Here is a 26,249-nt window from a genome sequence, read left to right as displayed (position 1 = left end):
TCCCTCTTTGTTCCTTGTGACTTTAAGCAGGGCAGGTACCTTCATTTGTCCCTAGTTTTAGTGGAGGAAACTGAAGCACAAGAAAGGTGAAGGGGTTGGTCCAAGGCCTCACAGGTTGTTGTTGGCCAAGCTGAGCTTTGAGCCCAGGTCTGCTGAGCCCTGGTCAACCAGTGTCTGTTCCTCTACACTGTGCTTCCCCTCTGCTTCCTCGGGCCATAGAGTGTCTGCCATGGTCATTTCCCAAGTGGGAGTTTTATCGAGAAGTAAAGCCTTCACAGTGCAGTTGAGCATGAAGTTGTGATTTTTGTGTTATTTTCACAAAAATATTTCAAAGTTTTACTTTTCAGAAAGCAAATCCACTGTTGTAGAAGAAAGAAATATTATTTATTTCCCATTCATTTCATTATTTAAGTTTTTCCTACATTTTAGTTTTCTCTCTTAAAGCACCAGTGATTTTAAGGCCTGACTCTAAGAAATACAGGGATAGAAAGCTGACAGAAAAGCTGTCTTAGTCTGTTTTGTGCTGCTGTAACAGAATACCACTGATTGGGTAATTTATAAAGAATAGAAATTTACTTCTCACAGTTTGGAAGGCTGGGATGTCCAAGATCAAGGCCCCAATGTCCGGTGAGGGTCTTCTTGGTGTGCCCTCACACGATGGAACTTGGAAGGGTGAAAGGGGTCAAACACTGTATCCTCACATGCATAAGAACAGAAAAGCGCAAGCCCACTCCTGAGAGCCCTTATCGTGGCATCAGTCCATTCGTGGGGGCTCCTCCCAAAAGGCCCCACCTCCCAGCACTGTTGCATTGGGGATTAAATTTCCAACACACAGATTTCTGTGGGGGACAGAAACATTCAAACCATAGCAAAAGCCAAACACAAGCTTTAAAATAAAGATGTAAGTGGTTGAAATAAAAGGGTGGGAGGAAAAGATATGCTAATCATAAGAAAACTAATTTGCTTATAATTACATCAGAAAATGTAGACCTCAAGACAGTTTTATGAGAGACAAAGAGAGATGTTTTGTATTGATAAAAGAATTATCTTTTTTTCCTTTTTCTTTTCTTTGTTTTTGGTGGCTGATTGATACAGGGATCAAATCTTAGACCTTGGTGTTGTCATCTCTACACTCTAACCAAGTAAGCTAACAGGCCAGCCCAAAAGAATTTATTAAGTAGATAGACGAGTTGTAAATGTGTATGTACCTTAATAATACAGCTTCACAATGCGTGAAGCAAACATTGACCAAAAAAACCAGAGAAATAGACAAGTTTACAATCATATGCAGAAATTTTATCATTCCTCCCTGAATGGTTGATAGAACAGATAAATTAAAAAATCAGTAGAAATGTGGAGGATTTGAGTAGCACTGTCAGCCAACATGATCTAATTGATTTGTAGAATACCACATCCACCAACTAAAAACACACTTTCTTTTCGAGGACATATGGCACATTCATGAAGTGCATCACATGCTGGGCCAGAACATGTCATAGTAGATATCAAAGGGTTGAAACAACACAAGTACATTTGATCAAATGCTTTAAATTAGAAATCAGTAACAGTAAGATACCCAGAAAATCCTCAAATATTTGGAAGTTTATCTACATATTTCTAAATAACTCACAGGTCAAAGAAATCATGAACAGAATCAGAAAATATTTTGAACTGAGAGATAATGATAACACATGTCAAAATTTGTGTGGTATAGCTAAAAGGAAAATTTATACCTCTAAATAGCTATATTAGAAAAGAATAAAGATTTCAAATCAACCATGAAAGCTTGCACCTTAAGAAACTAGGGTCTACTGCTAAGGTTTCCACTACCCATGCAAGAAAAAAGTCCTCACACTTTCTGTCTGTCTGACTGTGGCAGTCAAGATTGAATAGAGGATTACAGGGGGAAAAGTTGGAGTGAGAATTTTGCAACTTGGGAAGACAGTGCAGAGCCTGTTTTGTTCTAAGGAAGAGCCTAAAAATTGAGTTTACTTAAGAAATATTTGGAAATATTCCATATCACCCTTACCTGGTTGATTATACTGTTAAAAGCTTAAAGGTTAAACTAATTAAAAGCAAGCCAGTGACTTAAAAACAAAACAAACAAACAAAAAAGATAATAGGAAAAGAATCAAAACCAAGTAAAAGGAAATAACCTAAATAAGGGTGAAAGTGAGTAACTGGAAAATGGATAAACAAGTCAAGATTTGTTAAAATCTAAAATTAGTTTTTTGAAAAGATCAGCCAAAAAAAAGCAAAACCTGACAACAAAACCCTCTAGTTAGACTCATCAACGGGGGGGGGGGGGGCACACAAATCACCACTATCAGAAACGACGAAAGAGGGAGCATCACTATAGATCCTACAGACATTAAAAAGACAATGAGGGGATATTATTTACAACTTTATGCCAACAAATTCTAGAACTTACATGAAATGGAAACATTCCTTGAAAGACACAATTTAATAAAACTGAAAGACGAAGAAAGAAAACTTTGATATTCCTACATTGGTTAAAAAAAAATTAAATTTGTAATAGAAAAGCCTTTACACAAGGAGAACGTCAGGGCCAGATAGTGTTACTGGTGAACTATATCAAACATTTAAAGAAGAAATGATATCAGTTCTCCAAGAACTCTTTCAGAAAAGAGAGGAGGAGTAGACACGTATCAGCCCATTTCTTAAAAGGTTACATAACCCTAACACCAAAACCCTACAAAGGCATAAGAAAAGGAAACCAGAGACCAGTATCCCTGATGAATATAGACAAAAGATTCATTAAAAATGTTAGCAAGCTGACTTTTGCAGCAATCTGTGAAGCATTAACTTTTAAAGGAACTGCTCTTCTGTTGTAAACAACTGGAAAACTGGACCAAATATATGAAACAACTATTTTCAGACATTGGACCACAGGCAGTGTAGGACTGTGACCCTGAGAGAAGAGAAATAAGCAAGGTGAACTTCAGAGTTCCTCATTTGCAATTGGCTGTTTCCAGGCCACAGCACAAGGTACAGTGGAACCTGATGAACCTGGCAGCCTTGCTGAGCTGAGGAATTAGAAAAGCGAGACACCTAGAATGTATGGAGCAGAGTGCTGGAGTGGAGGGAATTGGACAGAGAGAGCACCCCAAATATCTGCAGAGAGTCCCAGCAAATCCTTGACTGAGTACTGGTCTGCTCAGGAGTGGGGTGAGATTCTGTGAGCTTAGGACTGCCACCAGAAAGCAGTAAGCTGAACAATTCCCAGAGTCGTGGGAACTGAGCATTGGAGAGACAGCACCTGTAGGAGCCCGGTGAGTGAGCTATATGAGAACCTGGAAGAAAAAAACCCTTTCTCCTTTAGTTGTTCCCCTCCAGCACTGTCTACTGAAAAGGATAAGTTCATGCTGTCTGGCAAAGGAGAAGTATTTATAAAACCCAGTTTCATTATCACAGAGGCAATAAACTGATACCTGGTACATCTGGAATTAAATCAAAAAGTATCTGGCATGCAATGATAGAGGAAAATATGACCCATAATCAGAGGAAGAATCAGTCATTAGAAGCAGACTGATGAATAGTAATAGAAGTCTGAGCAACCCAGTAAAAGACGGGTAAAAGATTGTAACATGCACTTCACAAAAGGTGCAGGAATGGCCAGTAAGCACATGAAAATGTGTTCAATGCTCAGTTTCATTAGTCATCAGAGAATTGCTAACTAAAATTATGATGAGAAGCCATTTAACACTTGCTAGAATGGCTAAAATTAAAAAGATAGGCAACACTGAATTTTGACTAGGATGTGGAGCAATTGAAACTTGTATGTATTGCCTAAAATGCTACAACCACTTTGAAGAACTTTATGACAATTTTAAAATAGAGGTAAACATGTATCTACCCTATGACCCAACAGTTTTACTCCTTCATCTTTGCCTAAGAGAAATGAGAACATGTATCCCCAAGAGTATTTGTAGCACCTATTTCATGAGGAAAACCTGTAACTGACCTAGGAGTCTAGGAACTGGTGAATGTGTAAACAAATTGTGATATGTTCGTATAATAGAATGCTGTTTCAGCTTGTGAGGAATGAACTACTGGTACCTGCAACGTGTATGGCTCTGACCGACACATTTTGAGCAAAAGAAATAGGACGTGTAAGAGTATGTACTACATGCACTGTTTATATGAACTGTGCGAACTGGCAAAGCCAGTCTGTGGCGATGGATACCAGAAGATGGTTAACTTGGGGTAGGGCAAAGAATGACTAGAAAATAGTGATAGATATGTTCTACATCTTGTTTGGGGGACTCCATTAATACTTTTATTGCACATAAATTATACTTCAGTTTAAAAATATTATTCCTGCCCCCCCAAATAAAAAATAAGAAAACCCCCAAACCAAACAAACCTCTAAAGGGGTGGAGGAAAGAATTGAGCCTTTTCTCTGCAGCACTTGCCACTAAGTGGTTGCCAGGTACTGCATCAGGACAGTTGAGAAGTAGTCTTGGGACTTCTGACCTTCTGGAGCTGGCATACTGTCCTTCTAGGAGAAAAGCCTGACACTACTGACAGCCCTGCAGGCTGGCAGGTGGGCTGGCTGCAGGTATCCTTGGCGCTCACAGAAGAGGGAAGGGAGTGAAGAGTGGAGTGTCAGGAAGGCATCTTAGATCTGGCAGGACTCAGGCTGGTCCCAGAAAGCTGAATGGAGTTTGAAAACTTGGAGATTAAGGTGGGGATGCCACAGGAACTTTGTAGCTTTGTAGAAACATGGTAGAGATGAAATGTGAGTTTTTCCCACCCTTGCTCCTGTTCTCTGACCCCCACCCCCACCCATGCTGGCCGTGTCCTCAGATTCTCGGATGCACCTACAGGAATGATCAGTGCATCTGCACACTGATGTGTATAGCTCTCTTTTCACTTCCTAATTTAGATAAATTTATTCCATATTTACACAAAAAGATACCCATTTTCCTATGAGAATATTGTATTCTAGTGATGAATATAGTAGGATTTTTAATAATCTCTTTATTAACGGGCACTTTGGTTGTTTCTAATTTTTTATTAACATGACATTATTTAAATGAACATCCTTGTGCATAATCCTTGCGTCCTTTTGCACCTATCCCTTAGAATAGGTTTCTTAAAGTGAAGTTGTTCCTCAAAGGTTACTTTTAAAATTTGACCAACAAAAAAGCTAAGCCAATATACACTCTTGCCAAATTGTGAGTGGATGTTTGCCCTAAGTCTCAGCAATACTGGGTATTACTATTTGTTTAAAATTTTACCCAATTAATTTTTGACAAATTTCTTGTTTTAATATGTGGTTCTTTGATCACCATTGATTGACGTTACTTGTTTTTTGTGGTTTTTTTTTTTTTTTGTACATTTATTAGCCATTTCCATTTCCTGTTTTGTGAATTTTCCATTTTTCGGTAGGTTGTTCATCTTCTTACTTTCATATGTGCTTTTTATGTGTTAGGGATGTTAACCTTTTTATGTTATGTTACATGTGTTTTTCAAGTTTGTCATTTGCTGTTTTAACATCATAGTGTCTTTCACTGTACAGTCTTTTCCAAACTCTTGTGTAGTGAATTTGCTAATCTTTTTGTTTTTGGTTTCTGAGATTTGTGTCTTGCTTAGGAATGCCCTTCCCCCGCCTGAAGATAGTACAGTATTCTATATTTTCTTCTAAAGTCTTAATCTTTCCTTTACACCCCCACCCACCCACCCACCCTCCCATTTAGATCTTTAATCATCTGGAAATTACATTTTTTGTGTTAGGATATGCAGTCTAGTTTCCTCGTGTAAAGTAGATGCCACACCATGTGGACGTCTTGGGTTGGCTAGCCCTGACCTGCTGTCATAACTAAATGGTCATCTGTGTATGACGTATTTTTGAACCATTCATTGTGTCACTAACTTCTTTGTCCTGGTCTCTCTCAGACCCCATTGTCTCAGCTGCTGTGCTCTGTGACACGTTTTCTCCTCTGTTAGCACAGTCCCTTCATGTTGCTCTCTGTGGGAATAGTGCTGGTTGTTCCCATGCCATTGCTTTTCTGGGTGAACTTGGGGGTCACTGTGTCAAGTTCAGGACACATACACCACATCCCAGTGGAATTTTGATTGGCTTTTATTTTTTAAGTGATTTTTAAAAAAAATTAAAAAAAATTTTTTTTGAGTCTCAGGTCTGTCTGTCCAGTCTCTCGTTTGAGTTGTCTTGATGTTAGCTCCTGAATGTCCCTTTGGTCATTACTTTTTTTTTTGCTGTCACCATCACCTCTACGCTGGGCTTTCTAAGCAGCCCATCACAAGGTCTCCTTGTAAGCACTCTTGGCCCCTCTAGTCTGTTCTCCGCACCAGCCCAGGCATTGTATAAACTGTTCTCTGGGCTCAGAATACTCCCCTGCTGGCTCCCCTCTTCACCCCATTTATTCTTCCTCATCCACAGGTCTGTGTCACTTGTCACTTCCTCAAGGAACCTCCCTGAGCTTCCTGTCTAAGTAGAATTCTCCATCTGTGTTTCATGGCACTCTCTGCCAGTCTAGTTGTAAGTCTGCATTTGCCTTGTCCTTGGAATGCGAGGTGGGCTTGTGAAGCACAGGGGGGCTTTCCAGGTACTGGGGTGCTCTCTAGGCACAGGTGAGCTGTCAAGCATGGGATGTGGGGCTCTTTAGGCACAGGTGAGCTTTCTAGCATGGTGGGATCTCTAGGCACAGGTGAGCTGTCTAGCATGGGGTGTGGGGCTCTCTAGGCACACATGAGCTGTCTAGCGGGGGGGTGCTCTCTAGGCACAGGTGAGCTTTCTAGCACAGGGTAGGGGTGCTCTCTAGGCATGGAGGCTATATTTGGTGTTGTAATTCTCCTACCCTTAGGCTAGTGCCTGGCCCAGAGGAAGTGCTCCTTAAATACTTGGTGATGTCAGTGAGCTTGGTGTTTTCCTCTATTTATGTGTGTCTTTAAGTGCAGCCTAAAGCTACATGTAGTATTACACAGCTCTTGTCGAGCTTATGCTTGTAACATTTTCCATTTGTTTATTTTTTTTGGTGGTAGAGAAAAGCTGTCGCTTTTGGAGTGTTCTTATATTTGGCCGTCTGGTTCAACTCATTCCTCCGTTTCCTGCCTGTCTCCTTGTTCTCCCTCCCTCTCTTGGCTGGCTTCATCCTCAGGCTGGTCTTGTGCTAGAAGGTTGCAGCAGTCCTGAGCCTCATGTCTGACCCTATCAGCTTTCAGAGGAAGAAAGAGAAGGTTGCCTCCAAAAGACTGTCCAAGAGCAGGGCCCTTTCTTTCTCAGAAGCCGTGGTGCTTTTGCTTTTTTCCCAGGGGCTCACAGAAGGAGGGCCCCCGGCCCCTGGTGAGTCATTGGCTGATCTACTAGGCTCGAGTCAGGCCCAACTTTGGAGTGGGGTGCAGGTAGGTACAGCTTCTTCTGGGCTGACTCCCCACCTCCAGGGCTGCTGGTGGGAGGTGCGGTCACTTTGCACAGCAAGGATTCTGCTGGAAAGGTGGCAGGGGTGAATGGGCCCTGGGTGAAAGTCTCCACTGGACATCCATCAGGATGGTCACCTGGCTCTTCTCCATTAACCCTATCCAACACATCAATAATATTACAGCATTTTCTGAAGTTGAACCATCCTTTCATTCTTGGAGTAAATCCTACTTATGTGTGTATTCTTTGACTATCCTGATGTATTTTGATCTGCTAAGATTTTATTTTATTGTCTGTATTCATAAGTGAGATTTGTTTGGGCTACAGAAAGCTTAAGTGTGGGAGTTAATATTGTGAAAAGATACTTGTATTGAAGGTTAATTAGTTCCTTTGTGACCTTAATTGAGTCACTTAACCTAAGACTGTTTCTTATTTATACCATGGTGATCACTGCCCTAATTAACTCAAGCTGTTTTGAGGATCAAATGGGGTAATATATTTGAAAGCTCTCTTTAAACACTAAAACTTAAAGTTAGAACTTTGTCTTGTGCTGTATATTCAAGATTTTTGAAATTTTTGTGAATTTCTTCTAATGAGGAGACAAGTTCAGAGAACATTAACAACTGAGTTTTCTTTCAGCTTTCTTCATAACCTGTAATAAAAAAACCCCCAGAGTTATGCAGAGGGAGAGGCCCTGGCACCATGATTTGTAAACATTACGTTATTGGTGTTCAGATATTAGGTTTCTGCTTTTCATAATATCCTTAGGGAACTGGAGAAGATTTGATATTTTCTGAGATTGCCATAAAATGCAAGTTATTGCTGGTACTATTGCCCAATTATTCCGTACTATTTTACTTAGGCTTTAGTAATTGGAAAAAGATTAGATGTCAGGACTTTGTATTTTGTTGATTATATTATGAAAGTCTTCTCTTTAATCATTTCTTTTATTTCTAGTATTAATCATTAGCTCCAAGCTGTTAGGAGAAGAAACTAATGGTGGATTCCTAACTTAAAGGAAAGAAATAATTACTTCGGTTTCAGTGGGATTGGACAGTTTTGATATACCTGAAAATTGAAATGAGTTCTGTAGCTATTCAAGGCATGTGAATGAGACACTCAAGGAGACAGAAGGCCAGACAGAATTCAGGGTCCATTATCCTCACCCCTTCCACCCTGTGGTGCCCTTGCCTGCCCTTAATAGGCTCTGGACTTTGTTCCGGGACCCTTCTGCCTCTGGCTAGCCCCTTCCCTCTTGTGACTTTTCCCACCTGGAGGTATTTGTAAAAGCATCAATTACTTGTATTAGTGTACCTTGAAGACTTTATTGTTCTTGGTGTGTATAACTCAGCTACATCCTTAATTAATGCTGTGTAAAAACAAGCTTATCTCTGTGAAATAATTTCTTTCAAAACCAATACTAAGAAAATCACCTTCCTGTAGGTGTCCTTAAACAGTAAATAGTGAGAGTGAGACAGGATGAAGGAAAGAAAGAAAGAAAAAATAATTAAGGTGGTCAAGGTAGGGAAAAAGCCTTCAGAAGAGAGAGGGGGAAGGGAGAGAGAAATTGAAGGAAGTGGGAGGGAAGGGGGCTGGTGTCCTTTGTACTTCATCTGAGGAGGAAGAAGTGATGGTGCCTCATCTGTCCCAGGGTGGCTCCAGGGACACTTGGGGTACATTTTGCAAAGAGGTACTCTCTAGGATTTAAATGTAAACAGATAATGTTTGGCTTTATTTGAATAGGATGGTAACTTAACTTCTCTCGTTTATTGAGAACAATCAGTATCTGAAATTTTTATCATTTAGGTTTATTTTAGTTTTATTGATGGGACTCACTGCGCCCTAATAACACTGGTGGGATATGTTTAAACCCTGGGGGAAGCTTGCTGACCTTTGATAACCCTGCTTCTCCTTGTCCCTTTTTTTGTCAACAGAAGAGTTACGGAAGTTGAGCTGGTCTGGAATCCCTAAGCCGGTTCGTCCAATTACATGGAAGCTTCTCTCGGTAAGTGTCTGTGTGCCGCTTGTCAGCGTGGTCTTTCTCCAGGGAGCACAGCTATAGTTGTCCCTGCCTGAAGTGTGGCCCCCCAGCCACAGCGCAGACATCTGCCCTGTCTTTGTCACACAGTGATACAGACCTTTGCCTTGACTAAGATGACATTTTCCATTCTTTGCTTAATTTCAAGCTTGGTTTGACAAGGCTGGCAGAAAATAAGTAGTAACTTATGACAGCTGTATTCTTTTTCCCTGATTTTATTTAAAAAAGTCTTTATAATATGTTCAAACCTGTGATATAGAAAGGTTCCAGCATACAGGATTATTTTAACTCTGTGGAGTTAAAACAGAAATGTGTCTCATATATGTCGAAAAGAGGGAGATATGTTTGACCAAGGTTTTTCTTTTTCTTTTTCTTTTTTAAATATTAGTAATGATGTTAGCAAAAAAAAAAAAAGGAAATTGATTTTAGAAATAGTTTGTGTTTCTGGTCAACTAGTGGAGTTCTGGCTCCCTCCAGCCTAGCACTGAATCACCTGTCTGGAACCCTCTGGAGAGATGGGGTCGCGATGGTGGTCATCGGGACGCCCATGTGTTCTTAACCCTGGCTTTATTTATTTATTTTGTCTTTTTGTGACCGGCCGCACCATGCTCAGCCAGTGAGCGCACTGGCCATCCTTATGTAGGATCCGAACCCGCGGCGGGAGCACTGCTGTGCTCCCAGCGCCGCACTCTCCCGAGTGCGCCACGGGGTCGGCCTTAACCCTGGCTTAATACTGGAAGTGAGCTTGGCCCTGCTGGAAGTTTCAGAATAGTTTATAGACAGCTTTCTTCTCGTTTCCTTTCTTAGTATTTTTGGAACTAAGTCAATAGGGAACTCTAAGTGTTTAATCTAAATTGGGTCTGACTTTCAGTATTTAAAAGACTCTTTCCTGCTAATGAGTCTTAATAAATTTGCAGCTTAGTACCTCGTAATCCTAAATGCAGATGCAGCTCCAAACACCGAATATTTATTGATTAAATATTCTCTTGCAATTAAAGTTAGACCTGCTGCGATTGCTTATATTTTTGTTTTGTGTTTTTTATTTTAAGGGCTTATATCCAGTTTTCCAAATGTCCTCTAAGATAGGTTATAAGTTTTTCAGATTAATTTGTAGGGAGTTTTGATGAAAAAATCTTGAAGATCCTTTATAGCAATTTTATATTTATTAAGGATGTGCCGCGTCTGGTGGAAAGTCTTATGTGAGTTATTTTGTACCGTTCTTTCTCCTTTAGTTCTCAGTCTCCACAGGTCATAGTTACGAGGCCCTGATATGTGCTGCACAGTGATGATGTGGGAGTGGACACTCTCTGTGCTTCAGTGGGCAGGGGAGCAGAAGGAGGTGGTTGTGAGTGGGAGTGTGGGGGATGTGGGTGGAGTCTGCGCCCAGGAATGCTGGCAAGCAAGGGAAAGAGACCTGGGTGTTCTCCAGCACATGTATCCATTTAGCTATTGCTGCTTACAAGGCCCTTGCTCAGGAGACAGAGGTGAACTGGACGCTAGCCCATCCCTAGGAGGAGGCTGGGGTGCAGACCTGCAGCAGGATGGTGGCAACGTGGTCTGAAACTACATGCAAGTGTGGACCAAGGGTGGGGGGTGGAGTCCAGTAGCAAGGGGGCAGGTTAAGGGCGAAGGTCAGCTTCATAGGAGAAGAGGCTTCACACCTGGAGTCTGCAAGGCCCTGGCAGGTGGGAAAGCAGGAGAGGGAACTGGGAGGACCTGCAGCACAAGGGACAGGGGTGAACATGGTAGTTCTCAGCCCTCTCTTGGGCTTGGCTTGACAGATGAGTAAAAATAAGTGTGAGGTCAGGGAGCAAGGCCCGTCCTTTCAATGGTGGGGGATGGAGGGGCAGGTCCAGGGGAGTGCACACTCAGGATGATGCCAGCCAGGCCTCCTTGGGCAAGGTGGTGTGCTTACGTGGCATCTCAAAAGGGGTGTCGGAGTTCCCCAGGTGAGGGAAATGGGGAGGTCACAAGGCCCATGGGATGTGGTGGGGGTGGGATAGGCAGCAGCAAGTCTAGGGTGGGCGAGCTGGCTTGTGCAGGAACTGGTGGGAGGGAAGGAGGAGCCCAGGCCATCAGGGGCCAGGAGGCCAGGTGCACAGCCCTTTCCTCTCCCCCCCTCCCCAGGTACATCACTTGGGCTTTGTCCTGAGGATTTACATTCGGAGGAGGAGGCCAGACAGTATGAGCAGGTAACCCAGTTAGCAAGTAGCTCCTGACTGCTGTCTGGATGAAGGAGAAGTGATGGGCATGGAGGGCAGCTGCTTCTGATAGGCTTATAATTGTGACAGGGAAAATTGGAGAGGGGCAAGGAAGGAGGTTGAGGGGCCAGAGGCTGCACGTGTAGGGTGGGAGGGACTTTGGCAGCTCGAGTTGGACACAAGTGTTGGTTCTTTTGCAGGGAACAAATGCTCCTCATGCCTTTGCCATGCTCTGGGTGCTGTGCTGGAGCAGCCAATGCAGGGTCATGCTGCAGGTGGCTCTGGGCCTCCGGGGGAAGGGCACCCACTTGTGGAGGGGTGCTGGTCAGGACTGGGAGTGGACAGGTGGAAGCTGGTCCGAATTGTTGGCTGCTGTCTTTCATCCTCAGAGAGCTGACCCAGGAGCTCATGTGTGAGTCTCTTCTTGCCTGATGGCTGCTCCAGGCGTAGTCAGCCTAAGCATGTTTTCTGTAATCAAAGATCTGGGGAGCATAGTAAACGATGCTGATCACCCATCCTCGACTCAGCAGGTGTTTCTCAGACATTTGCCTATGCCAGGCCCTTTGCAAGTGCTGGGGTCACAAGGATGTTTTGGAGAATGGGTGGCAGGGACCCAGCAAGCAGTTCAAGGTTGTGGGGGTGCAGAGAAGAGTCTCCCCAATCAAGCCTGCCTCTCTGTCATTCTCTGAATCCCAGGGTTGCTTCCCACTTGACTCCCCTGGGGAGCTCTTACAGGTCCTGGTGCCTCGGCCCGTGAAGCAAATTAGGGTCTTTGCGGTGGACCCAGGCACAAGGATGTGTGCTGTGAACTCTGGGATCCAGGGGTGCCTCCTCTGAGGCTGGGCAGGCTGGGAGGGTTAGTAGGGCAGCAAGGACATGGCAGGCTGGGGCCACCCTCTTGACCTGTGGTTTTTCATTCTGGTCGCTTGTTAGTATCACCTGGGAGCTCAGGAAATACTGATACCTGGGTTCCTGGAGGTTCCTGGGGTCCTCATGTGCCCAGGGTTGAAGACCGCTGCTCTAGGACACTCAGGCTCCACATGGGACAGGCCTGGGAAGCAGGTCACAGAAAGCCATGTGGCTGTACCTATGTGGGCAGTGAGGCCCCACTGAGAGAACTCACACCTGGGCCTCAGGGCCTGGCCAGCAGAGCCAGGTGGGCAGTGGAGGAGAGATGCTGAGCAGGACTTGCTGAGAGCTGTGAGTGTGTTGTCCGGGGTGACTCCACTGAGGGCGAGGACAGGAGTGGCTTATCCTAGTCCAGCAGTCCTTCAGGGACCATGAGGTGCAGAGTAACGACTCCACTGAGGGCGAGGACAGGAGTGGCTTATCCTAGTCCAGCAGTCCTTCAGGGACCATGAGGTGCAGAGTAACACGTAGAATTGAGAAGAATTTATCACTTGTCCAGTTTAAAAAGACAGATAACCAAAGCTGTACTTGAATGTTGATGTCTTTCAAGGCCTGACAAACCTTTTTCCCATGTGTTCATGATTTGTCATTGACGTGATCCTGGTGTTGTTGAAGAGCATTTTTTTTAACTGATGAGTAGAAAATGTTGCTTCAATGAAGAAAGATGAAGATGTGGCTCTTGTCACTTATGAAGAACTGACATATTCTAGAACATGCTATTGTACCACCAGTAATGCTACTTAACATTTAGATTTCATGCAATCAGAGTAGTAATTTCTTAAAAATTAGTGCCGTAGAGTCATACTTCTGGCTCTCTTTTAATAAGTATTCGGAAACATCAAACAAAAACTAATTAAACATCTAACATTTACGCTAAGTATAATGGTTAAAAATGACAAGTGAAACCCCAGTATCATCTTTTCTTCTTTCAATATATTGAGGAAGGTTTGCATATGAACACAGTGGGAGGGACAATTTGATTTTTGTGTCACCAGGACAATTTTAGATATAAGTATATGCATGCATTGTTTTACATTTATGATTAGTGTTTTTATAGCATGCTAATACAGCAATTAAGTTTTCTGTAGTTCTGTCATTTAAAATTCATTGCATACTTGAATATATTTCATTTGCATAATTTCTAGTCTTGCTTAATTATTGAAAGGCCTCAATTGCGTGTGTATGTTTTTCTTCAGGAATGGGAATGCCAGGAGTGTGTGTGGGGTTTTTTATTGCCTGCATTCTCATTATACATACCTGCCTTTTGGATTTTGTGTTTTAATAGTTAAGTTAAAATTTGGGGAATAAGAAGCATTTCTAGGAGTACTTGTTCATGTTTGGGGAGTTTTTGGCATCATTGCATGCCGTCACTGTTAGGTTGTCCACACATTGTGCAGCTGGTCACCTTGGTGGCCCAGCTGCCCGCATTGCAGGCCAGGCCCCTGGCCTGGCATGCAGGGCACCCTCTCCCAGCCCTGGCCACAGCCCTGTTCCACTGCCAGGCTCTGTTTTGGACTTGCCCAGAGCCAGCCTGGACATGGTTCCCTGCGCACGCCATGCTCTGTCTCTCCCTTTCCACCTTCTCCATCATCAAAACCAGACCCCAAGCAGCATGCTGGCTCACGCCCACTTGTCACAAGTTAGCTAGGACCTCATCTGCCACGCCCCGAGGTCAGGCCTCTCCCTTGCACGTCACGTTGATACCATCATTCATTCCCACAAGAAGTATTTGTTGAGTGTCGACTGCTTGCCAAACAGTGCTCTGAGCCCCTGGGGGTAGCTGTGAGCGACAGGGTGGAACATTCTGCCTCTTGGAGCTCATGTTCTGGTGGGAGGAGGCAAACAGTAAACCAAATAGGGCAACTTGGTAGTCTCACAGAAGGTGATGAGTGCCATGGAAAAAACCTGCAACAAGGCAGGGGATTGTGAGGCCCAGGGAGGTGAAGTGCTGGGAGGTAGGTGGTCAGGTGGGCCCCATTGAGACGGTGCCATTTGAGCAGGGAGTTACAGGAGGGCATGGCCATGTAGGTGCCTGGGGTGCATTCCAGTCTCACTCTTTGAAGAGGCCATACCTTCTCCAGTGCAGGGAGTGCCATCCGGGTGCAGTGCAGGCCAGACAGAGTCCCCTCCTGAATGGAGCTGGCCCGGGTGATGAAGAGGATGCAGTAAGTAACAAAAGCAGTGCCACCTGGATCCTGATAGAGCAGAGGGAGGGTAGCGGCTGCAGCCCGCCCTGCTGAGGTGGAGAGCAGCAGACGGTAGCTAGTTCTAGAAAGGGCTAGCTAGTAAATGTTTTAGGCTTTGTTGCCCATCCGTCTGCTGCAGCTGCTCAGGTCTGCCATTGCAGTTGAAAGCAGCCACAGAGAATCCACGTAAATGAAGGCATACAGCTGTGTTTCCATAAAACTTTATCCACAAAGGCAGGGGTGAGCTGGATTTGGTTGGTGGTGGGTAGTTTGCTGACCCCCAGTCTAGAGGGAACGGGTCCCAACAGAGGGAGGCAGTGAGGCAGGAGAAGGTGTGGCACTTAAGGAACATTTAAGCAGCTTAGAAGCCAGAGAGGCTGGCACATCGACAGTGTCACTCTTGGTCAGAGAGTAGGAAGGGCCAGGGCGGGTAGAGCCTGGATTCTTATTCTGATCATGGCTCGAAGCCACTGGAAATTGTTTTTTGGGGGAGGGGATGATGTTAAAGTGGTCTGATTTTCACAGGGTCTCTTTGGCTGTTGTGTGGAGAAAGGACTGTTGGGTGGAGAAAGTGGAAGGGGGTCAGTGTCCCACCACAGACGGACAGCTCCCCGTGAGACTGGCCACCCTTCAGCATCTCTGCATTCCCAGTGCCGATCAGAGATAAGGCTGGGGTGTGGCGAAGGAATGTTGTTGTGTATATGTCTGTAGGTGACTTCTCAAGTGTGGATTTGCTCCCCAAGTTTTCTGTGAGTTGGAGTCAGATGGCACTGCTGAAAAGTGTGGGGTCTCAGGTCACCAGCTGGGGCTTCAGATTCCCATAGGCTGGGGTTTGGTTTTAATTTACCATGATGCCTGTGTGACTCTGGGCACGTTAGCTGAACTTCCTGAGCCTTTCTATTCACCTGCACATAGGAATAAAGGCAGCCTTGTGTGATTTCTAGGATTAAGGGCAGTGCTGAGTGTAGCACAGCACCTGCCAAGGAGCTGTCCCTTCCCTTATTTGACCTACGGGTATGGCAGTTTTGTGACAAAGAAAAAGAAGTGATCACTATACAGACATGAAAGAGCAACAAGGTGAAAACAGGTGTGGACGAAGCCTGTGGTTTGAAGATGGATTGTCTCTGAAGCTGTCTTTAATTTGATGAGAAGCATCTTTCACTAGAGTTTGACCAGTAACCAACCCCGCCTCCCCCCCCCCCCCAGATAATTCTGTGCCTTTCACAAACAGTGGGCAGGCTGGTTATCCAGGAACAGAAAGGGCTATGTGTTGGGCAATCCATCGGCATATTCCAGATGGTTCTGGTTAAAGAGGACTAATATGAAAATGCTCAGGTGGGTGATTTATTAAATAGCATGTGGAAGGTGTTTAGAACCATGCCTGTACACTCTGGGGTAGGTTATTATTTTTGTTGCTGTTGTAATTGTTACGTAAAGCAACGTGCTCTTTGGAATGTTAATCTCTCATTTTATCAGAAAACACAGGCAAGGTGGGAGCACTAGCCACACCTTCCCTTGGTTCCCTTGGTAATGAGGACTCTGAATGTCTGACTTGTGCACTGTGTAGACGCGCCCCTTTCCGATGTGTAATTCATCGAGCACTTTTTAATGAGGGTGTTCTCCACCCAGGCGCCTCCTCGCTGTTGTGAAAGTGGAGGGCGTTTGACACCCTGTATGTGACAGGGCTGAGGGGATGGTAGCTTGTTAGGCCTTTTGGCAGGGCTGCTGGAAAATGATGCATCAAGAACATGGAAGGTCTCCAGCATTCCTTGGAGCTAACGGTTCACTTGCAGAAATTTTACCTTGGGAAATGATCATACATTGTTAGTTGACACGTATTGTAGAATACTGGATGTTTGGAAGTAGTCAAAATGCTCAGAAATAGGGGAAAATTTAAAAATAAATACATGCCTATGATGGAAGGCTATGTAACCTTCAAGATTGATGTTTCGGGGCCGGGGTTAACAAACTTTTTCTATAAAGGTCCAGATAGTAAATGCCTTCGCCCATGGGTCGTGTGGTCTCTTCTGCAGCCACTCAGCTCTGTCTCTGCAGTGTGGAAGTAGCTGTACGCAGCGTGTAAGCACACAGGCTTGGCTGTGTTCAAGCAAAATTTTTACAAAAATAGGTGGCGGGCTGTAGCGACCCTGTTGTAGAGCAATACTTAATGACAGCGGGTATGTGGTCATGATCGTAAAGTGAAACAGCATCGAATGTTGGATAAAGGAAATTTTCCAGAAAAGGACAAATCATAAAAGATTAATGTATTGGTCTATATAGTTAGGAACATCTCTTCATCAAAAGACATCATTAATGGGGTGAGAAGGCAAGCTGCAGGGAGGAGGAGAGGATATGTGTGACAGGGCTCACACGCATACTTCATCATGACTGCTGAGGACTCAGCAAGCAGAGGGCAGGCCACCGGATGGACGGGGATGGCACTTGCCTACGCACTTCATGGACGCAGATGTGTGCCGCACCCATCAGTCTTCTGGGAAGTGCAGACTCAACCTGCACTCTGATGGGTACCATGGGAAGCCCATCAGAGCGGCCCGTGTGAGTTTCAACAGGGCCAGTGCTGGCAAGGATGTGGAACATCGGGGGTTCTCACACACTTGTGGAGTGTACTCACTTCGAAAATTCTCTAGCACAGTCTCTCCAATGTGTGCGTACCTAGTATTTCCAGTCCCAGGTACAAACTTAGTAAAAATGTGTATCATGTACCGTAAAAGGCAGATCTAAGAGTGTTTAAAGCAAAAAGTGGAAACCACCCAAATGTTTGTTAACAGTAGAATGTATCTTCTGCGTGGAACCAGTGTTAGGTAACAGTGAAAATGAAAACTGGTACACGTTTATGACATGAATTAGTTCTTCATATGCAACGTTGAGTGAAGGTAGCCAGACAGAAGAAATGATTCCACTTCTGTGAGGAGGAGGTAAGGAACAGGGAGTGGGAGGCTCCTGGGACCCTGATATGCAGCGGTGGTCTGGCTTTTACCTTGGTGGCATTTACACAGATGAGTTCAGTTTGTGATAATTCACATACAAGTTTTGGTTATGCTTTTATATGAGTATATATGTTACACTCCAATACATGTTTATTAAGAAGTTCAGATGGTGTGATGCAAATGTGTTAAATGTGTGTGAGTGTGTGATTTGCAGTAGAGAGAGATGCTAGTGCACATGCTTTAAGGAGAAGGAATGTGTGTGCCAACACAGCTGAAAAGGCGTGGCTGGGTTCTTCTGCCTCTAGCTTCATCATCGAGGCCTGACGACTCTCAGGGCTCCACTCTCCTTCAGGTCGGCTTTCCTCGGTGGACTTGGCAGCTGGTGCTTCTCCCTTGTGGTCATGGGGTGGCTACCATAGCACCAGACCACACACATTCTCTTTGAGTCACAGCAGCATCAAAAGCCCTGGGCTTGGGTGTTATGCCTGCATTGAGTCACCTCTCTACCCCTGGACTTGTCAGTCACTGTGACCAGTGGGACGGTGCAGCTGCTCAGCTCAGTCAATAGCTGTCCTGAAGGAAGGCGATTCCCACCCAGACCATGCAGGGTTGAGAATAGGGAGATGTGGTTCTCAATGCATCTTCAGGGCTCTGTTTGAATAAGGGATGAATAGGTGTTTAGTAGGTAACAGTGATGCTTACTACAGCTGTGGAAACACTTTAAAAGGCAAAAAGCACCACATGGGATATATTCATTCAGCTACTCACTTGTTCATATGGGAATTCACCCAATGACAGCTCGTATGCTGCCATGTGGCAGGCATGGTATGGCACTGGCTCTGAGGGAGCTTTGTGCCAGCTGCTGCTGGAGCTCCGAGTGGCCAGCCCCACCACAGGAGTCTGGTCAGACCTCACTGCAGAAGTGTCCATTGAAGACACACTTGAGGGATGAGAAGCTGGTTGCCAGGTGAAGTTTAAAGCTTCCAGGAAAAGAAAACATGGAGAAAGTCTTCCTCACACAGGATACAGGAAGCACTAACTATAAAAGAAAAACTATCAACTGGACCTCATGAAAATTCAGAGCTGCTGCTTGAGACATAAAAAGTCAGGCCACAGGCTGGGGAATATAATCTCAATTCATATATTTGAAAAAAAAAGACATATCTGGAATGCATATGTCTTTTCATATGAGTTTTATAGACTTATAAAACTCAGTGATAAGGAGATAGTCAACTTGATTAAAAGATGGGCAGAAGATTTGAACAGATACCTCAGAGAGGAGACACAGTGGCCACATGACAAGATGTTCAGCATCGTTAATCTTTCGGGACTTGAAATTAGAACCACACCCAACAGGATGACTAATAATTAAAAGATTCACAATACCAAGTGTTGGAGAAGGTATGGAACATCTGGGATTTTCATACAGTTTTGGAAAAAGATCTGGCAGTTTCTTAGAAAACTAAACATACACCTACATTATGATCTAGTAACTCTACTTCTCGGTATTTAACCATGAGAAATCATAGCATATTTCCACAAAAATCTTGTGCAAGAGTTTCTGTAGTAAGCTCTATTCGTGATAGTCCCAAACTGCAAATGACCCACATGTTCATCAGCAAGTGAGTGGCTTAACAAACTGGTATGTCCACACCATGGAGCACTTCCTGGCCAGAAAGAGGACACAGCTGCTGGCTCATGCAGCGGCCTGGACGAGTCTCAGAAGGCGCTGTGCCGAGTGCAGGAAGCCTTGCATAAGAGCGTAGGTCCTGAGCTAGTCGGTTTCCTGGGCAGTCTGGGACAGGCCCGGGGTGGGGCACTGAGAAGCATACAGGGTGATGGGAGTGCTCCGTGTCCTCCTTGGAGGAGTAGTTACACAGCTGGATACCCTTGTCAAATGCCATGGAACTGTTTACTTAAAATGGGGGCACTTAATAATAAATTATAAAAGTCATAAGTCAGCGATGTTAGTTTAAAAAGTAGAAATAAGGAAACACAAAACCATATAAATCATCAGGCAGTCTGGTCCTGGAGTCTGGCCTCTTTGTGGCCAACTGTGCTGCCTGGCCCTTTCTGAATTTGAGTCCACTTTATGTATTAGGACTGCAGCTGCCAAGAGCCCATGAGTCTTTGGAGATAGCAAGTTTGCCGAAGTGACAGCTTTGTGCATACACCTGTATGAGTATATGTGTGCGTACATGTGTGTATTAGACATGCACACATACATATGCACATATGTGTGTATGTCTGTACATATGTGTGTGGTTGTTGTCTTAAGACTACAGACATCTGAATCCTTCCTGATATATGTTTCATTTCTCAGTCCTACTCTAGAAGAGCATCGAGTGCCAGCCTGCTGGAGAGATGGCAGTCTGGTTCTTGTCTGACTGTGAGTGAAGTTGGTTGGCTCAGGGAGGGCTGCAAATGCCCTGGATAAGACCTATCTCACATGCTGTTCCGGTGGGGACTGCAGCATGGGTCAGCTTGCTGACTTCTTCATGCCTGTTCTTCTTTCACAGCTCCTGCTGCCCCTATGTTAGATTTTAGAACACAACCTCATTGAGGATGTGAGCCTGTTCATTTCAAAATTCTAGGCGCTTTGTTAGCAGTAACCATATATTTTGGGTCTTTTTGTTTTTTTTTTTCCACTCAGGGTTACCTTCCTGCCAACGTTGACCGAAGACCAGCCACTCTCCAGAGAAAACAAAAAGAATATTTTGCTTTTATTGAGCACTATTATGATTCTAGGAATGATGAAGTTCACCAGGATACATACAGACAGGTGGGAACTCTTTTTCTTTTTCATATGTTCTTGAAGTGCTCTAATTTGGTGATGATTTGTGAAAGGAAATGTTTTATCTAGCATGTCACAGATTTTAATTTTCTAATAAATAAATAAATTTGAAAATGAATAATGGCAAACTTCCTCTAATAGTAATACCTTGCTTGTCTCCAGTTCCTCCTACAAACATAAAAAGGATGTTTTTAATTGGAGTTACAAAACAGGTACCTGAGGTCCTGTTAGCAGTGCCCTGAGATCTGCCTCAGGTGGTGGTGGGTGTTTTGTATCTCAGTGATACAATTAAAGGGCTGTTTCTGAAGGTCCAGGACCAGGCATTTAACTAGAAGGCCTCACGATAGATGCTGGGCTTGATGAGTGTTCTGCACTTTGGTGCTGTTAGGGGTGTGATATAGATAGACTAAAGTTGTGTTAATCAGCTCGATTTGGGGGGACACAATTCAGTCCATAGCACAAGGTGTAGCCAATTTATCATTTTGCTACTTAGCTTAATACAAAATGGTCATAATTATGGCTTCTTGATCAGTCAGTTGACAGATGATGTGCGTAATGGGAAAAATACTTAAGATTGATTTACAATTCACAATGCATTCAGATTTCGCTGTTAGAATAGCTCTTTGAGGACTTTATAATTCTCACTCTTTGTAATATGTGAAAGTTGAAAATGGTCATTCTTAATTGGTGTTATTGTCTCTGCCACACAGTTACTCTGGGAGACTGATTGGAGATACAGACTGCGTTTGGATTTGTTTAGGGAAGTATTAGCTTACCTGGTTTATTTTTCTACCTCACTGGTTTTAGGAAATGGATGCATTTGGTATTGTTTTGAACATATTTTTGATGTATTTTTATTCTAGGGAAGGAATTCCAGTGGATGACATTAGTATTTATCTGCAAGATTTACCAAGCAGTATTCTATTGTGAATTTCTGTAGGGAAAGTAAATTGGAAACAGGTTGCATACATCTTTTAGTTACTGTGATCGGTAATAAAAAGATTCCATATTATTGTGAATTTCCCAGATATTTTCACATTAATATAAGTGGGAAACGTGTGATGTAATATGTGGTTGTCTTTTCTGTCTGCCTGATGGCTTTGATGCAGAGCAAGTTTGAACCCTGGGACTGTGCCCTTCTCGCCATTGCCCTCTTAGGTGTCCCGCGCTACCGTCTTGCCAGCAAGAACGACGCGGCACACAAAGGATCCTTCTGCAGATCAGCTTTAATGCATCTTGAGAGGGAGAGCATAAGCTTGCCAAAAATGGAGACCCCGAGCGAGGGAACCCGCGCCCTTTATATAGAGACTGCTCCTCGCCTAGGACGTGCTCCTACCTTATTGGTGGCTGCCTAATCGGCCCAGGCGTGTTACCGAGCAGCCCTGCCCTCCACCGGAAATCAGCGCCATCTTGTAATGGCGATTTCGGGCAGCTCCTCACATCTCCCCCTTTTTTATCATTTAAAGCGGCTGGTACAAGCTCGGCGGTCGCGGACAAATTAGCCAGCGTTCCTGTCCTAGGTCGTCCCTCCACACTTTGACCTTACCCGTCATAGGTTGACCCTATCGCCACCGGGCACCATGTCTTAGGTTGGTTCAAGTCTGGGGGAAGTTGCCCGTCTCTGGACACACTGGAGCCTGTTGTTACACATAGACCTGTTTGAGCAAGGGCGAACTCCTCTGAACAAGCTTCAGGGAGGCCAGCCAACAGGAAGGGGGAAGGGGAGTCAGAGCAGGCTAATCCTTAAGCATGGACAGCCAAACGTCAGGGTTGGCCCCCTGTTCCAGGGCTAGAAATGCCTGGGCGATGACTACCCTGTCTCTCTGGGTCTGGGCTTTTAATCTGCAGACCAACCATAGTAGGAGCACAGTTCCCCCACATAAGAACATGCCAACCCCAATCACTCCTGCCCACTCCTTGAAGTGGGACACGGCCGTTTTAATCCATGAGGACAGTCCGGCTGCGAAGGAGACATCCACTCTTGTTGAATTCACGGACACAATGGCCATGCGCAGCTGGTTTATCAGGTTGTCAAATTCTCTCGTCCAACCTGTTGAAAGATGCTGGGATAATTGTTTAGACAAATTTGCAGCTTTGGTATACTTTTTATATTGGATACTGGTGACACATAACCCTGAATATTTCCATTGACACCCCAATTGAGCAATTTGCCATAAAACGTCTATTTGTTCCTGCACAAGATCCACCCGCTGGTTAACCACCATTAATCCTCCCTTCAGCTGAGCGTTTAGCGCAGTCTGTGTTTCTAGGGCCTGTGTTACCGCGGAGGACAAATTATTCAACGTGGTGGCAGTCTGTACCGTGGTAGTCAAGGAGACGGCAGCAGCTGTGGCTGCACCCGCCGCCAGGGATACGGCGGCGACTATTGCCGCAGTGAGACCAAAATCCCTCCTCTGCCTGAACAAGACCATAGTATTGGGAGCTTCTACTGGGACAGGAATCCATCTAGGCATTCGAGCAACTATGGCCAAATTGAACAGCGTAGCATTCCGGCACTGTGCATAAAAGCAAGTATAGTTATCACAAGCAATCTGACTCCTCTCATCACTAATATTAGTTAAAATAAACATGAAAGGAGGATAAAGGCAAACTGGTGTTGGCGGGACAGAGTAATTTGTTCCAAGCTGTTTTATGGACACAGTGGATTCAAAGGACTCAGTCACATTCCACTCAAAAGAGGCATTTCCCCAACCACCGCCTTTTGAAAAGGCAAACGGTGAAAGGTCCGTGCAGCTGCCATTTACCCCACACAACAGCCAAACATCAAATGGGTTGGAACGGATCGCCATCGTGGGGTTTTGATATGTCCAATTTAGGCCTGAAGAGGTAGCATTATACTGGGTACCCATATAAGGCGAAAAGGTAAAGTAATTTTTTAGTGCCCACCCCGCCTTTTTAGACTGGCAGCCCGTCCAGGGCGGGGTATCTCCCTCCCTTCTGGGGCTCAGGCAATCCTTTTTTAAATGTCCCGGTTGACCGCATTTAAAACAAACTCTCTGGTTCCGCCCCTGTCTTGGCTGTCCCTGTCTAGGCAGTCTCTGCGACTGGAGGATGGCAGCTGCCAGCCCTGCATTGGTCAGGGGTCCCCCGAGTTCTCGACAAACTCTGAGCCAATCCTGTACACCTTTACCTTTTCTGGGCGCTATGGCCGCGCGGCATTCCTGGGTCGCCTGCTCAAAAATCAGTTGTTCAACAAGAGGCGCAGCCTGATCAGGGTCCCCAAAGATGCGCCCCGCTGCTTCTGTCATTCGAGCCACAAAATCTGAGAATGGTTCCTGAGGTCCCTGAATGATCTTAGTAAGTTGTCCAGAAGCTTCCCCTTTTTTGGGGAGTGCCTTCCAAGCCTTAATGGCAGTGCTAGAAACTTGAACATAAGCACCCCATGGGAAAGCCGTCTGATCAGCGGCAAATGGGCCCTGGCCTGTTAACATATCAAAGGTCCAATCTCGCTGCTCGGGGGTCAGTGCAGCAGCGTTTGCCCTGGCTTGAGCTTGTGCAGCCTCATGCCATAGCGCCTTCCATTCCATGTATTGACCCATGGTAGGGAGCACTGCCTTAGCCAACATTTGCCAGTCAGCGGGTGTCATAGCCACACCAGCAAACCTTTCTAGCATTACTAGAGTAAAATTGGCATTTACACCATATTTTCTAACCGCCTCTGCTAGATCCTTAATTTGGGTGTACTCGACGGGGGCATGAACTCTCCCTCCGCCCTCAACCTCAAAAACTGGGAAGGCAGCTTGAACCTTTTTCCTCACTTTATCAGAGAGGAATGAGAAGGGATTAGAAGACTGCACGTAAGGAGGAGGCGCCGAAGGCGCAGGCCGTGCGGGGGCCACTGGGGGCGGCTGGCATTTCCACTCCCCGAGTGGTCTCCGCCGCCTGTCGGGATGATATCTCTCCTCCTCGTACCTGGCAGCTTCCTCCTCCAAATCGGATTCCTCACTAGGGCTGAGGGGATCGGAGTCGGACTCATCCAGATTTAAATCTTCTAATTCTTGTTTTAAGGCCCCCAGTTCTTGCATAGGGTAGAGGCCTCCTTCTTTCCCTTCCAACTTTTGTCTGGGTTTTGAAATCCCTCCTTTACCGGCAGATGTGCCGGGAGTGTCACTTTGTTGTTTTAGAATCTCTCCCTCGTCCGTAGACTTACCGGGAGGGCCCTTTTTCTTATGGGAGACGTCTCTCCTCCTGCGGGTACCCATCCTCTCACTCCGTTCAGTTTCTGACATGCTGTCTTGGACCTCCTCTAATGTATTTTGCCCTACTATCACTACCGGTTTACAGCCCTCATCTTCTAAGCAATTTTTAATAAACTTCCAAATGGTCTTGGTGCCCTGACGGAGGTCTCCCTCCGCGTACTTGCGGTCAAGGTCTCTGCCTAGTTTGTTCCAAGAGCTCAAAGTCAAGGAGCCGGAACAAGCAAACCACGGCGCTACACGATCTACCTCTTTCACAAAATTTCTGAGTACACGGCCCCCTACCTTGATATCACGTTGTCTCAGCACGGCCTCTAACGCGGTAACCACAGACTGTGTGGAACCCATAACGCGCTCTGCTTTAGGAGGCGCTGTGAGACACGCCGCTCCCTTATGTACGAGAGGCTCACACGGGTCTCAGGTGCAGCTGCTTATCTACGTCAGTCTGACCACACCAACGGGCGATTTCAAAACCTTTTAAACCAACCGGATTAACCCCAGACCAAGAACAGGCATACCTCTCCGAACTTACCCTCCTGCAGTTCTGAATCCTCCCTGTCTCCAGGGGGTCTCCGAAGGTGCTGACGATGACACAAGTTCCCGGGTTTCGGCACCAAATGTCCCGCGCTACCGTCTCGCCAGCAAGAACGACGCGGCACACAAAGGATCCTTCTGCAGATCAGCTTTAATGCATCTTGAGAGGGAGAGCATAAGCTTGCCAAAAATGGAGACCCCGAGCGAGGGAACCCGCGCCCTTTATATAGAGACTGCTCCTCGCCTAGGACGTGCTCCTACCTTATTGGTGGCTGCCTAATCGGCCCAGGCGTGTTACCGAGCAGCCCTGCCCTCCACCGGAAATCAGCGCCATCTTGTAATGGCGATTTCGGGCAGCTCCTCACACTTAGGCAGTCAGGCCCGACTTGGGGTTGGAGACCAGTGTCTCTCTCTGCTGCCCATTCATGTGTGTTTGACTTGCCAACTGCCTTCGACTGACCATCTGACCTGAAGCGTGCAGCACCACCGCCCGCCCACACCAGCAGAGGCAGCAGGAGCCCGGTGGCCTCGGCGTCCTCCTCCATTTGTCTTTTGTCCTTTCTTCATTTCCTTTTTTCTTTATTTTTTTATTTTTGGCAGCTGGCTGATACAGGGATCAAACCCTGGATCTTGGTGTCATCAGCATCACACTCTAACCAACTGAGCTGACCAGCCAGCCTCATTTGATTTTCAAGTGTTTACTGTTTTTTTTTTTTTTTTGCTGAAGATGTTATGTCAAAGCCACATGTAGTTGGTCTAAGATTCATCTTGCGTGTCTTTGGGTCGGTTCTACAGACCATCTTGGCCTTTGCCCTAGTTGCCTGATCCTGTGCATGATGGGGCAGGTGGGAGGGATGGGGGGGCTCACCAAGCCCCATCCGCCCAGCCTTACTGAGTACCCCCTCTCTAATGCTGGATCGCCTCTTCCTGATGATGGGGCAGGGTGTGATGTGTGCTCTGTGCTGTCTGCTTAATAAACGCATGACAGGCAGCTCTTGTGTAAGGTGGGCTGTGCTG

At 45.4% G+C, this 26,249-nt stretch overlaps 1 protein-coding gene across 1 annotated transcript in view; it reads left to right on the top strand.

Moving 5' to 3' along the window:
* TBC1D22A (TBC1 domain family member 22A) overlaps positions 1-26,249 on the top strand; it is a 370,690-nt gene that overhangs the window by 90,129 nt on the left and 254,312 nt on the right. Inside the window, exons 5-6 of the mRNA XM_063074804.1 lie at positions 9,340-9,410; positions 20,341-20,469. Of these exons, the coding sequence (XP_062930874.1) occupies positions 9,340-9,410; positions 20,341-20,469 (200 nt within the window). The remainder of the gene's footprint in view (positions 1-9,339; positions 9,411-20,340; positions 20,470-26,249) is intronic.

The sequence above is a fragment of the Cynocephalus volans genome, chromosome 12, assembly GCF_027409185.1.
Source record: "Cynocephalus volans isolate mCynVol1 chromosome 12, mCynVol1.pri, whole genome shotgun sequence".
Lineage (NCBI taxonomy): Eukaryota > Metazoa > Chordata > Mammalia > Dermoptera > Cynocephalidae > Cynocephalus > Cynocephalus volans.
Note: the sequence above shows the minus strand (reverse complement) of the source record. Positions and strands in the feature narration are given on the sequence as shown.